The following is a 14,187-nucleotide window of genomic DNA, read 5'->3' on the forward strand; positions in this document are numbered from 1 at the left end:
TGATTTAAACTTGTTTGGTTTGAAGAGTGAAGGTGGGCGTGCTTTTCCGGTTGGTTTACATGCGCGCACGCACGCACGCACACACAGAGTAATACTTTGTGTTTGTGTGTATTGGTGTGTTTATGCGAGTATGTGTGTGTTTATGCGAGTGTGTGTGTGTGTGTGCTGAGTTAAACTTGTTTAGTTTGAAGAGTGAATGTGTGCATGTTTAAGTATTTGTGTGTGTGTGTTTATGCGAATGTGTGCTTCGTTTGTAAAAAGTTATAAAAAAATAATAAATAATTATATTTTAAATATATATATATATATATATATATATATATATATATATATATATATATACACATATATATGTGTGTATCGGATTTGTATCGTTAAGTTAGCAATTTGGTTTTCTTTTTTCAGTCCCGAAATTCCTATCAAGATGGAAAAAGCTATAACCAAAGACATTGAAAATCAGGTGAGAATTGTCTATTTTGATGGTATTATTTCTTTTTTTATTTTTGTTATATCTTATTATAAATTTTCATACTGTTTGTCTGTCTGTGTGACACGGTTTTTCTCCGCCTACAGGCAACCCACCCAGGTAAGTTAGGTACCGAAATGAAGCCACATTTTTAGTGCGTTCTCAATCTCTGTACCTATCTATATATATCTGTGGTCCTGGATATGACCTTACACTATATCCAGTGGTTAGGCCCCAGCTTGCAGGCTTTGGGGAGTGTGGAGCCACCCTTTAATTGCTATTTGCTCCCAGGTCCACTCTGACCCCTACTATTTTTTAATGTGTTTATAACAAAATCCCACTCCCAACCTTATTTTTAATTGTGCTAAGGGATCTCATATTTAAAGAGATATCCTCTCACTCTAGTTTTCCTTATGCTAAGGGATCATACATCCCCCACCATATTTTTCAATGTGCTAAGGGACGTTAACTTTAAAGTGACAATACTCTACTTTTTTTTCATTGTGGTAAGGGATCTTCCATTTAAAGTTATTTCTCCCTATCCTATTTTGCATTGTGCTAAGGGATCTTATATGTAATGTGACTTCCCCACCAAACCTATTTTTCAATGTGCTAAGGGATCTTACATTTAAAGTGACATCTCCCCACCCAATATTTTAATTTGAAAAGTGATCTCACATTTAAAGAAAAATCCCACATTCGACCTTATTTATCATTGTGCTAAGGGATCTTACTTTTAAAGTAACATGCCCTACTTTTTTTTTCATTTTGCTAAGGGATCTCACCTATAAAGTGACATACCTCTACTTTTTTATTGTGCTAAGAGATCTTACATTCAAAGTAACTTCCCCTATCCTATTTTTCATTGTGCTAAGGGATCATACATCAAGTGACATCCCTTCCACTCTATTTTTCAATGTGCTAAGGGATCTTACATTTAAAGTGACATTTTGCTGTATTTTTTTTTTTGTATGGTTGCAGAACTCAAATGTACATATATTAAAGCCTAAAACTGCACCGTTTGTTCATTTTCACCAGGATTTGACATGAATTTGAATTTAAAATTTCATTTATTTACAGTTTACGATTGAAAAACCTTTGGTCAAACCTAGATTTGAAGAAGGGCCAGAGAGGCTGATTAAAATGAACCAGACTCCTCCCGAGAATTCATCTGAAAGACTCTCTCCTGCTAGCCGACTGGTTCTTTCTCCCGAGCCGCAGCTAGTAGACGTTCAGCCCGATACAAAACTTCAGTCTGGGAATCCATTAGCCAAGAATGCTGGTCCTGGTCCAGTTCAGGAAAAAGACTCGGATGTTTTGCTGATGACCCCGAGCGATTTCCGGGTCTCAAAGGAGGCGACTGATGCTAATCTGCGGTTGGAAGTGCTCGAGACAAACAAGTTGTTATTGAATTACAAAACCCAACGAGAGAAATTAGCGTAAGTACATTGCATGTTTCAATTTAAACAAGGTGGCGGCAATTTCTTCACTTGCTAACGCGATTAAATTTTTTTTTTAATAATTCAGTAATATTTAGGTAATTTCGACTGCATAATTTGGAAGCTAACATTGTAATTTATTAGAATTGACAAAAAAAATCAATTAAAACCATTATTTTTTTTTTTATCTGAAAACTCCATTTATCGACTACAAAATCTCGTCCTAATAGTGCAGAAGCAGCAAATATTAAAATTGAAGCTAACATTTATTGTTATATATTTTTACAAATTAAGATCACTGAAAGAATACCTGAATATGTTGCAGTCATGGGAAACGAAAGATCCAGATATAGCGTCTATTGATGCTGAACTCTCACAGGTAAGGCAACGTTTCATAACATTTGGATTCTTCAGACTACTATTCATGTCTAAAATGGTTCCTCCCCAGTAAATTTAAAACAACAGAACCTTCTCTATTTTCATCATAATCGCTCTGACTCCCATCACGTCCCAATTTAAATCAATGGCCCTCGTCTTGGGAAGCTTCATGATTGACAAGTTCTTGTTGAGCCGTCCACATCAATAATCAAACTTCTACCCAAATACCATTAACCATTACTGCACTAACATCTTACATTCATTAACCCTTATCTTTGAGTGGACTTCGGACTTTGACTAAAATGGGGGGGGGATTTTGCCTCTTGCGTGTATATCTCATCCTGTGTGTCTCTTTGTATTTGTGAATGCAATTGCGATGCATATATATGCGATAAAGTTCACCATTTTTTTCTTTGTCGCTTGCAGCTGTACAAGATAACAAATCGAAGGCTTCCTTTAATTAATTAACGCTTGGCTTATTCTTCTATTTCTTGACAGTTCCGCATCTTGCTTTACTTCTATGCATCTTAGTGAAATCTCAACCGTGTCTGCTCTGTTCAAAATCGGAAACCAGACTGACTTGCATGCGAGAGAAAAGATATCCCCCTCTCTTTCTTTCATGCTCTTTCTTTCTTTCTTTCTTTCCACGTTTTCTTTCACACGAATCTGAATGACCCCAGCTACGGGCCCCCTTGCAAAACTTTAAAAACAAAAAAAAAACACTTGATTAGCTACAACCACTATATATGAATCCTCCTCACTCTCTATCTGCTGGCCTTCAAATCCAATGTAAACAAGTTCTTGTTGAGCCGTCCCCATAAATAATAAAAATTCTATCCAATTTATACCATTAACTATTACTGCACTAACACCTTACATACATTAACCCTTATCCTCGGGTGGTCTTCAGGCCTTGACTCACAAGTAGAATAAAATAATGGGGAGGGGGAGAATTTTGTCTCTTATGTGTATATCTCATTGTGTGGCTTATTCTTCTATTTCTTGGTAGTTCCACATGTTTCTTTAGTTCTATGAATCTTAGTGAAATCTCAACCATGTCTACTCCATTCAAAATCGGAAACCAGACTGACTTGCATGTGAGAGAAATATATATCTTCGTCTCTTTCTGTCATGGTCTCCCTTTCTTTCTTTCCATGTTTTCTTTCACACGAATCTGAATGAACCCAGCTACGAGCCATATATAACAAAGTTGTATTATCTTTTTAAATAAATAGAAGAAAAGCGTTTCAATACGAATATAATTACACACACAAAAAAAAAAGAATTTATAGGAGTGTAGATATTATGGATTTCGTTTTTCGGACTCATTTCCTCATCTTCGGTGTTTTTTTCACTACGCTTCGGCCGTATTATCCTTCAGCCTTCTTCAGGTGTATCTCAAACTCGCGAACTTTTATTTGAATTTCGAACCCAACCCTTTATTGTTACGGGGGTACCATGTTCTCGGTCCATTCAGGCCGTCCCTGCTGCTACCGCTTAATGCTGTTGCTGCTGCTGCTGCGTCTATCCCTGTCACTGCCATTGTGTTGTCACTGCCACTGCTTTCGCTCAGGATTGGACTCAGCACGTTGGAGACTTGCAATGTCTGTTCCAACGTCTTAGTCGCCTCGGCCATGAGTCACTAGGACGATGATGTATCAATTTTTGGCACATGGCCAAGGCGACTCAGACATTGGAACAGACATTGCAAGTCTCCACCTAACAACTTAATAGGTTACTTATGAAGTTTACGAACCGAAGATGGAGAACTTTATTTAGAAAGCCATTCTTAACATTTGGAGGGACTGATTTGTTAGAACTGTTCTAGACTTTCATCTAACAATTCTATAAATAACTGTTACCAAAGGCAAGATATTTTTGCTCATATCTATATATCTATAAACGTGAACATTCCCCTACGCAATAACTCTGTCAATTTTCAGTCTACAGACGCGAAATTTGATATATAGGGTACTGAAATTTGGGAAAATCTTTGTAATCCGTTTTCGGACAGAAATTTGGCTGTTAAGGGGTCAAAGTTCAACGATTTGACCTTTGAGAACTCTACCAAACTCCTCCGACAATTTTGGGTCTAAACAATTGAAATTTTAGATATAGTTTCCTTGGACATGGATTTAACTTAATAACTTGATTTGAGCCCAAAACAAATGTTCAGGGGTCATAATGGGGTTCAAAGTTTTTTTAAAAATTGACCGTTGCGATCTCTACCAAATTACTCAGACAATGTTTTGATCTAAACATTTGAAATTTTACATAAAGGGTATTCAGAGATAGGGCAAGCTTTTTAATCGGTTTGGATCAAAAATTTTTAGTTACCAATATATAAATTTATGTATGTATGTTTGCATGTCTGCCTAAAACTTTCGACAGAGGTGACGGATTTTTAACAGATCAGTATCGTTTTGAAGTTCAACCTTTCAGACGACAAATATAAAAAAAATGGCTAAAGATGTTAATAACTTCATCTTCAACTGGACACTTTTCTACAGGGGGGGGTGTCGCTTTTTTTCGCCAATATTTTCAAAAGTCATCCTTTCCTTTCGATTGTCTAGCTTTAATTTAAACATGTCACTTCTGGTTTGGCGGTGGGCGTTACAGCAAAGACGTCAGGTTTTTTTCCTGTTCTTTTCCTCCTTTGGGGTACGTGTTCAAACCTGTCTTCCTACTACCACTTTTTTTTTTTTTGCTCAACAAACACATCCAAACACCCGGGCAACGCCGGGCTGAAATGCTAGTCTACAATAAAATGATTGAATTTTTTGTTTATCTTCTCTTCCCTACAGACCGAGCAAGACATTGCCATCCTGAAGAAGTCCTTACACGAGCAGAAACAGCAGCTAAAAGGCAGAGTGGAGAAACTGACGCAGAATTCTTTGCAGCCGTGATTCTTGCGCATTTCCTGTTAATAAAATCATTTTCTAAATGTATTTTTTGTTTTATTTTGTTGACTCATTTACCCGAATGATAGGCACACACTAAACAGTGAAGCACGGGTTACACAATCACTAACCCCTCTTCTCCTGAGTCAACACGACTTGATTCCAGTGGCAAAGAGAAGTCCAGGTTGACTGAAAACAATAAACATCCTGAAGAAGTCCTTACACGAGCAGAAACAGCAGCTAAAAGAAACTTAAGCAGAATTCTTTGCACCCGTAATTCTTGCGCATTTACCGTTAATAAAATTATTTTCTTAAAATTTTTTTTTTGTCAACTCATTTGTCCGAATGCTGAGCAAAAGAAATAAAACGTACACATTGCCATGTTATAAGGTAATCAACTAGCATCTATGTAATGTTCACAACTTCCACTCGTTCGAACACTCTAGATTGTCATTGTACTCTCCCAAATTCGTAGTTAATTAGTTCTTAATTTCTTCCATTTCCGTGGCAATTGTTTGGTGGCCCTGAGGTAGAGGCTTGGCAAATTGAGCAAAAAAAAATAAATAAATAAATACATAAAATAAAATAACGGCTTCCATGTCCAAGGAACCTATATCTAAAATTTCAAGTGTTTAGACTCAAAATTGCCGGAGGAGTTTGGTAGAGTTCTCAATGGTATAACTTTGACCCCTTAACAGACAAATTTCTGGAGTATTCAAACGAGCGGAATTCGTTAACATTACAGACACACAGACAGACATACAGATAAGTTCATTTTTAAAGATATATAGATTATTTAATTATATATATATATATATTTAGAAGAGTAACTTATCTTTGGTATCTTTTGGTAACATTTACATATTATATATTTGTTTTGTATTTTTTTTTTTTTTTTCAAATTTTACGCTTTGTTGTCTTAACTCGGAAGGATTAACCTTAGAATTTCCACAGGTCTCATTAGTTAAAACGAATTATTTCGCAGTTCAAAGTGAAATCTGACTGACACAGGGTTTGCCATTTCCGGTTGTCGCCGCCGACAACGCTCTTATATTTACAATCGAAAGCGTCGCCAGGTTCGTTCGTCGCTGTGTCTGTGTGTGTAGGAGTGGGGGCAAAGTTGTAACATTCAATACATAAAATCAACAGCTTTAATTTCTATGAATCGTCATATCGGTGCGAAGTCGAGTGTCGGCGTTCTTGTCTCGTTGAAGGAGAAGTAAGTTTTTTTAACACAGTTGAGTTGGAAATGGATTTCTGCACGTGCATGGCTGGACGATAAGAATAACAATACAAATGACAACAATAATTATTATCTTCAAGTCTCTTCTTAAAGGGGCATTCGGCTACGAAGTTACAACTAGCTAATCGACACTCGACACTGTCAATGAGTTATGCGAAACAGACGGACTGTTCCGCTGTATCAAAGTTATTAAGTGTGGTTAGACTGAAACTCATCAAAGCCAGTAATCTAAGTTTCAACTAGCTAATAGACATTCGGCACTTTCAATGAGTTATGCGATCACCGCCACTTGTCCCAAAACGGACTGTTCCGCTGTATCACAGTTATTAAGGGTGGTTAGAGTGTAACACATCAGAGCCAGTAACCTAACTTACAACTAGCTAGTCAACATTCGACACTGTCATTGAGTTATGCGATACACTGCTAATTGTCCAGAGACGGACTGTTCTACTGTATCACAGTTGTAAAGGGTGGTTAGACTAAAACTCATAAGAGCCAGTAATCTAATTTACAACTAGCTTATCGACAGTAGACACTTTCACTGAGTTTACGTTGTCTTTGTGTGTGTGTGTGTGTGTGTGTGTGTGTGCTTCGTTAACATTCGGACTGTCCATTTTAAAATCGTTCGGGTATGCTGAAAACGAATATCACAAGGAAAATTAGCACAGACAAATAGTTTTCGAGATACTAATGCGTGTATTTTGAAATGTAAATCCCTGGCGACCATGTTTGAACAGGCGGCATATGAAAGGGGCCAACACTAAGTTTGTTCAGGTATGCTGAAAACGAATATCGCAAGGAAAATTAGCATAGTCTGACTATAGATTCACCATCAAAGTATTGAAATGTTTTTATTTTATTTTACAAAGGAATCACTGCCTATCAAGGCCCAGAGACCACTCGAGGGGTTAAAGAGTGTACAGTAGTCAATGGGACAATATCATAGTAATCGTTAGAAGTGTACATTTGGTAAATCAGATTACTTAAGATGAACGGCTTATCAAGAACTTGTTTACATTCGACTTGAAGACGACGAATAAAAACTATACAGCTGAAAGAACTCGCGAAAAATATCATTTTAACGATGCCTTTCAACTCGTAAACTGCTTGTTTACATTTGTGTACATTTTTCGAAGATAATAAAAAGTGTAAAAAAAAAGCAAACCTTTAGAATCCTAAAAAGATCTCCCGGGAGCATTTTTGCAACATGAAAAATATACAAACCAAAATAAAGAGAGGAGGCAACCCTGCTCAAAAATATGGTTTATTACATCGCCTAAAAAAAGAAGAAGAATCGGGGGCTCCGTGGGGAAGTAAATTGTTTTCTTTTTTCTAACTTGGTTTTAAAAAGTTTTTATTGCTAACATTTATTTTCATGAACTCTAACCACACCTCACAACCCTAATCCGGCCGGTCGGGGAAAAAAGTTTTTATTTTTTTAAATTTTGGTGAATACGACAACACACATACGCACGCATGTACACACATACACACACACACACACGCACGCACACATAAGCATATCACTTGTCACCAAGCTAAAGAAGAGAGAGAGAGTGGGGGAAGGAGAGAAAGGATCGTACGTGCCGGGGTCAAACAGAAGTTAAATGAAATCGATTATAAATCGCTCGACAAAGTTGTGTCTGAACTTTTTATTCTATGAAACTTAAGATTAATAAAACGAAATAATCGTGACCCGTGTAAATTCCACGGCGAATATTTCGCATTCAAGAGAACAAAACGAAAAAGTAGTGAACAAATAAATATATAAGAAAATGAATGTTACCAAAGGCAAGATAAGTTACTCTTCTACCTACCTAGATCACATTTTTGTTGTTTTAACTTATTTTAAAACGTTTATTTAACACAGACAAAAGTAGCGCACGGTTTTAAGTTAGAACAATAAAGAAGTGTCTGACATGTTACACACATCTTGTGAGACTCGATAATCGCTCCAAACTCGAAAATTAAGCAAAATACTGGTAGGAACACATCCAATACATGTCAGCAAACGTTCGAACATGTTTTCTTTTTCACATTAGCGAAACACTTATCAGAGAAAAAGCGAAAATGAGAAGCAAACACAAATGAAGAAGTCGGTTTTTATCGTTGAGCACAAAAACAACAAAAAAAAGAGTATCTAATCTAATAGGCCCCGTGCGTGCTATAGGTCAATCCCCAACGTCTGTCCCATCGCCTCAGTGTTGCATCCCTGTTTACAAGTACTTTAATGGGATGTGCTCTGATGAACCCATAGCACTTATACCAGTGCCCGGAAAACTTGCCCCTTATGCTGAAAACGAATATCGCAAGGAAAATTAGCACAGACAGACGAATAGTTTTCGAGATATTAATGCGTGTATTTGGAAATGTAAATCACTGGCGACCATGTTTGAGCAGGCGGTGTATGAAAGGGGCCAACTCTCAGTTTGTTCATGTATGCTGAAAACGAATATCGCAAGGAAAATTAGCAGAGACAAATAGTTTTGGAGCTAGTTTTATTAATGCGTGTATTTTGAAATGTAAATCACTGGCGACCCTGTTTGAACAGTTTAACCAGGCGGTGTATGAAAGGGGCCAACCCTCAGTTTGTTCAGGTATGCTGAAAACGAATATCGCAAGGAAAATTAGCAGAGACAAATAGTTTTTGAGCTAGTTTTATTATTACGTGTATTTTTAAATATAAATCACTGGCGACCATGTTTGAACAGGCGGCATATGAGGGGGGCCAACCCTCAGTTTGTTCAGGTATGCTGAAAACGAATATCGTAAGGAAATTAGCAGAGACAAATAGTGTTGGAGCTAGTTTTATTAATGCGTGCATTTTGAAATGAAAAGGAAAACTAGCACATCAAAGTATTGAAATATCTTTTGTTTTACAAAGGGATCACTACTTATCAAGGCCCAGAGACCACTCGAGGGTTTAAAGAGTGTGCAGTAGTCAATGGGACAATATCATAGTAATCGTTAGAAGTATAAATTTTGTAAATTGGATTCCTTAAGAGGAACGGCTTATCAAGAACTTGTTTACATTGGACTTGAAGAGGACGAAATAAAAATATAAAATGAAAAGAACTCGCTACAAATATTTTAACGATGCCTTTCAACTCGTAAACTGATTGTTTACATTTGTGTACATTTTTCGAAGATAATAAAAAGTGTAAAAAAAAAGTAAACGTTTAGAATCCTAAAAAAATCTCCCGGAAGCATTTTTGCAACATAAAAAATATACAAACCAAAATAAAGAGAGGAGGAAACCTACTCAAAAATATGGTTTATTACATCGCCTAAAAAAAAGAAGAATCGGGGCCTCCAATAATACGATAATTTGGTGGGGAAGCAAATTGTGTTCATTTTTCTAACTTAGTTTTAAAAAGTTTTTATTGCTAACATTTATTTTCATGAACTCTAACCACACCTCACAACCCTAATCCGGCCGGTCGGGAAAAAGTTTTTATTTTTTTAAATTTTGTTGAAACCGACGAAATGAATTTCAATTTAAACTTCGTTTGACGTTGGCACGTCGCACGCACGCACGCACACACACGCACGCACACACACACGCACACACACACACACACACACACACACACACACACACACGCACGCACACATAAGCATTCGCTTGTCAGCAAGCTAAAGAAAAGAGAAAGTGGGTGAAGGAGAGAAAGGGTCGTGTTCTCTGCACTGCACGTGCCGGGGTCAAACGTAAGTTTTAAAAAATGGCTCGACAAAGTTGTGTCTGAACTTTTAATTCTATGAAACTTAAGATTAATAAAACGAAATAATCGTGACCCGTGGAAATTCTACAGCGAATATTTCGCATTCAATAAGAACAAAACGAAAAAGTAGTGAACAAATAAATATATGAGAAAATGTTGTTTTAACTTATTTTAAAACGTTTATTTAACACAAACAAAAGTAGCGCACAGTTTTAAGTTAGAACAATAAATAAGTGTCTGATATTTTACAGTCATCTTGTGACACTCGACAATCGCTCCAAACTCGAAAATTAAGCAAAATACTGGTAGCAAAGCAACACATCCAATAAATGTCAGCAAACGTTCGAACATGTTTTCTTTTTCACATTAGCGAAACTCTTATTAGAGCAAAAGTTAAAATGAGAAGCAAACACAAATGAAGAAGTCGGTTTTTATCGTTGAGCACAAAAACAAAAACAAAAAGAGTATCTAATCTAATAGGCCCCGTGCGTGCTATAGGCCAATCTCCAAAGTCTGTCCCATCGCCTCAGTGTTGCATCCCTGTTTACAAGTACTTTAATGAGATGTGCTCTGATGAATCCATAGCACTTATACCAGTGCCCGGAAAACTTGTCCCGGGAAAACTCGTCTCCGGAAAAACCGTACCCGGAAAACTCGTACTGTTCAGTTTGTTCAGGTATGCTGAAAACGAATATCGCAAGGTAAATTAGCAGAGAAAAATAGTTTTGGAGCTAGTTTTATTAATGCGTGTATTGTGAAATGTAAATCACTGGCGACCATGTTTGAACAGGCGGCATATGAAAGGGGCCAACCCTCAGTTTGTTCAGGTATGCTGAAAACGAATATCGCAAAGAAAATTGACAGAGAAAGACAGACTACTAGTTTTTGAGCTAGTTTTATTATTACGTGTATTTTTAAATATAAATCACTGGCGACCATGTTTGAACAGGCGGCATATGAAAGAGGCCAACCCTCAGTTTGTTCAGGTATGCTGAAAACGAATATCGCAAGGAAAATTGGCAGAGACAGACAGACAGACTACTAGTTTTGGAGCTAGTTTTATTAATGCGTGTATTTTGAAATGTAAATCCCTGGCGAGCATGTTTGAACAGGCGGCATATGAAAGGGGCCAACCCTCAGTTTGTTCAGGTATGCTGAATACGAATATCGCAAGGAAAATTAGCACAGACAGAAAGACTACTAGTTTTCGAGCTAGTTTTATTAATGCGTGTATTTTGAAATGTAAATCACTGGCGACCATGTTTGAACAGGCGGCATATGAAAGGGGCCAAGCCTCTGTTTGTTTAGGTATGCTGAAAACGAATATCGCAAGGAAAATTAGCAGAGAAAGACAAATAGTTTTCGAGATATTATTGTTTGTATTTTTAAATATAAATGCATAAACACACACATACACACACACTTTCATAAACACACACACTCGCATAAACATACACATACACAGACACACACGTACACACAAATACACACCAACACAAATCAACTTTCCGTTAAAAACTGTCATGAGCTGGGGAGGGGTGGGTGGCATTAGTGTCAAGCGAATTTGAAAGTTAACGAAATGGATTTCATTTCAACTTCGTTTGCCAATTCCCCTTCCCTTCGCCCACTCCCCCCCACCTGCCTATCTCTCTCTCTCTCTCTCTCTCTCTCTCTCTCTCTCTCTCTCTCTCTCTCTCTCTCTCGCTTCTCCGTGTCCTTATATATAGACAGACAGAGAGGGAAAAGGGGGGGGAGAGACCGAAAGAGACAGCTCTCGTCCACCAACGACGCACACACCCACATACACACACACTTGCATTAACACACACATATACAGACGCACACACGTCTACATTCACTCTTCAAACTTGTGGGAACATGCCAACCGGATGCTAACATCTCCAGCGTAGAGACAAAATAAAAAAATCTTCGTTTGCACATGGCTCCACGCATCGCTTCCGTTTGGAAAAAGAAAAATAAGAAACCATAAAAAGAATTATGAACCAATGGCAGAGCTCCCCGCCGAAAATAAAGGCCTGAAATATGACAGCCGCTGGGAGCCGGTTTACGACTATAAAACGAGGGGACCAGAAAGAAGAAGAACAGAAGAAAAGAGATTCGCCCAGCTGTGTCAGTGAACGCACGGACATTCTTCCACCCGACCTACAAAAAAAAAGAAGAAGAACACAGGAGGCGAAAACGCCGCGCTGCCAGGTTGATAAATCGCTCTCCAGTTAAAAGCCTGATACATATCACCGAAGTAGCACGACTGGCCGCCACTTACCACCCCCGTCGTCTGAAAAGATAACCGCCGCCCTGCCGCTGCTTTATTTTTGCCTATTTCTCTGATGTCAAACAAATTTAAGGTATTTATATTTTCCTCATTTCAAAGTAGACGACGCATTTATTTAAGGTGTGTAAACTGCACGAGTGTTCAAATGAACGTTGTTACTATGCGCACAGTTCATAAACAAGTCGAATTTCTTTTCAAATTTCGACACTTGTGTAGTTTACACGATTTTCACGTTTAACGTCTTTTTATATTTAATTTTATATTTTATTATACAAAATACTGTTAGAAACCCAGCCAATAAAAATTACCGTGACAATTGTGCAGTTTATAGACCATACTTTTCTTGGATAAAATATTTTTAATTTAAATCTAAATTAACGTCTTTTAATTTAATTTGTTAGATGAAAGTATATATATAATATTATTAAGGCCGGTCGATAAACTGTAGAATTACCGTGAGAATTGTGCAGTTTATAAACCGTGCTGTTCTTGGAAAAAATATTTTAAATTTAAATCTAAATTAACGTCTTTTTTTTTAATTTGTTAGGTGAAAGTATATATATAATATTATTAAGGCCGGTCATTAAACTATAGAATTACCGTGACAATTGTGCAGTTTATATACCGTGCTGTTCTTGGAAAAAATATTTTAAATTTAAATCTAAATTAACGTCTTTTTTTTTTTAATTTGTTAGATGAAAACATGTATATAATATTATTTAAGGGTGGTCGATAAACTATAGAATTACCGTGACAATTGTGCAGTTTATAAACCGTGCTTTTGCTGGAAAAATATTTTTAATTTAAATCTCAATTAACGTCTTTTTTTTTTAAATTTGTTAGGTGAAAGCATACATATAATATTATTTAAGGGTGGTCAATAAACTATAGAATTACCGTGACAATTGTGCAGTTTATAAACCGTGCTGTTCTGGGGAAAAAATATTAAAATTTAAATCTAAATTAACGTCTTTTTTTAAAATTTGTTAGGTGAAAGCATACATATAATATTATTTAAGGGTGGTCGATAAACTATAGAATTACCGTGACAATTGTGCAGTTTATAAACCGTGCTGTTCTGGGGAAAAAATATTAAAATTTAAATCTAAATTAACGTCTTTTTTTTTAATTTGTTAGGTGAAAGCATACATATAATATTATTTAAGGGTGGTCGATAAACTATAGAATTACCGTGACAATTGTGCAGTTTATAAACCGTGCTTTTGCTGGAAAAAATATTTTTAATTTAAATCTCAATTAACGTCTTTTGTTTAAATTTGTTAGGTGAAAGCATACATATAATATTATTTAAGGGTGGTCGATAGACTATAGAATTACCGTGACAATTGTGCAGTTTATAAACCGTGCTGTTCTAGGGAAAAAATATTAAAATTTAAATCTAAATTAACGTCTTTTTTTTAAATTTGTTAGGTGAAAGCATACATATAATATTATTTAAGGGTGGTCGATAGACTATAGAATTACCGTGACAATTGTGCAGTTTATAAACCGTGCTGTTCTGGGGAAAAAATATTAAAATTTAAATCTAAATTAACGTCTTTTTTTTAAATTTGTTAGGTGAAAGCATACATATAATATTATTTAAGGGTGGTCGATAAACTATAGAATTACCGTGACAATTGTGCAGTTTATAAACCGTGCTGTTCTGGGAAAAAAATATTAAAATTTTAATCTAAATTAACGTCTTTTTTTTTTAATTTGTTAGGTGAGAGTATACATATAATA

At 36.4% G+C, this 14,187-nt stretch overlaps 1 protein-coding gene across 1 annotated transcript; it reads left to right on the top strand.

The window, feature by feature from the left end:
* The first annotated feature begins 399 nt into the window (after positions 1-399).
* LOC145270922 (uncharacterized) lies at positions 400-5,231 on the top strand. Its single transcript, XM_080126470.1, has 4 exons — positions 400-460; positions 1,547-1,905; positions 2,200-2,284; positions 5,088-5,231. Exons 1-4 carry the CDS (start codon positions 425-427, stop codon positions 5,187-5,189), a joined length of 582 nt encoding a protein of 193 aa, XP_079982596.1. The 5' UTR covers positions 400-424; the 3' UTR covers positions 5,190-5,231.
* Positions 5,232-14,187: the final 8,956 nt, after the last annotated feature.

This window comes from Euprymna scolopes, chromosome 46 (genome assembly GCF_053919585.1).
Source record: "Euprymna scolopes isolate OS-2025 chromosome 46, ASM5391958v1, whole genome shotgun sequence".
In the NCBI taxonomy this organism is placed as follows: Eukaryota; Metazoa; Mollusca; class Cephalopoda; order Sepiida; family Sepiolidae; genus Euprymna; species Euprymna scolopes.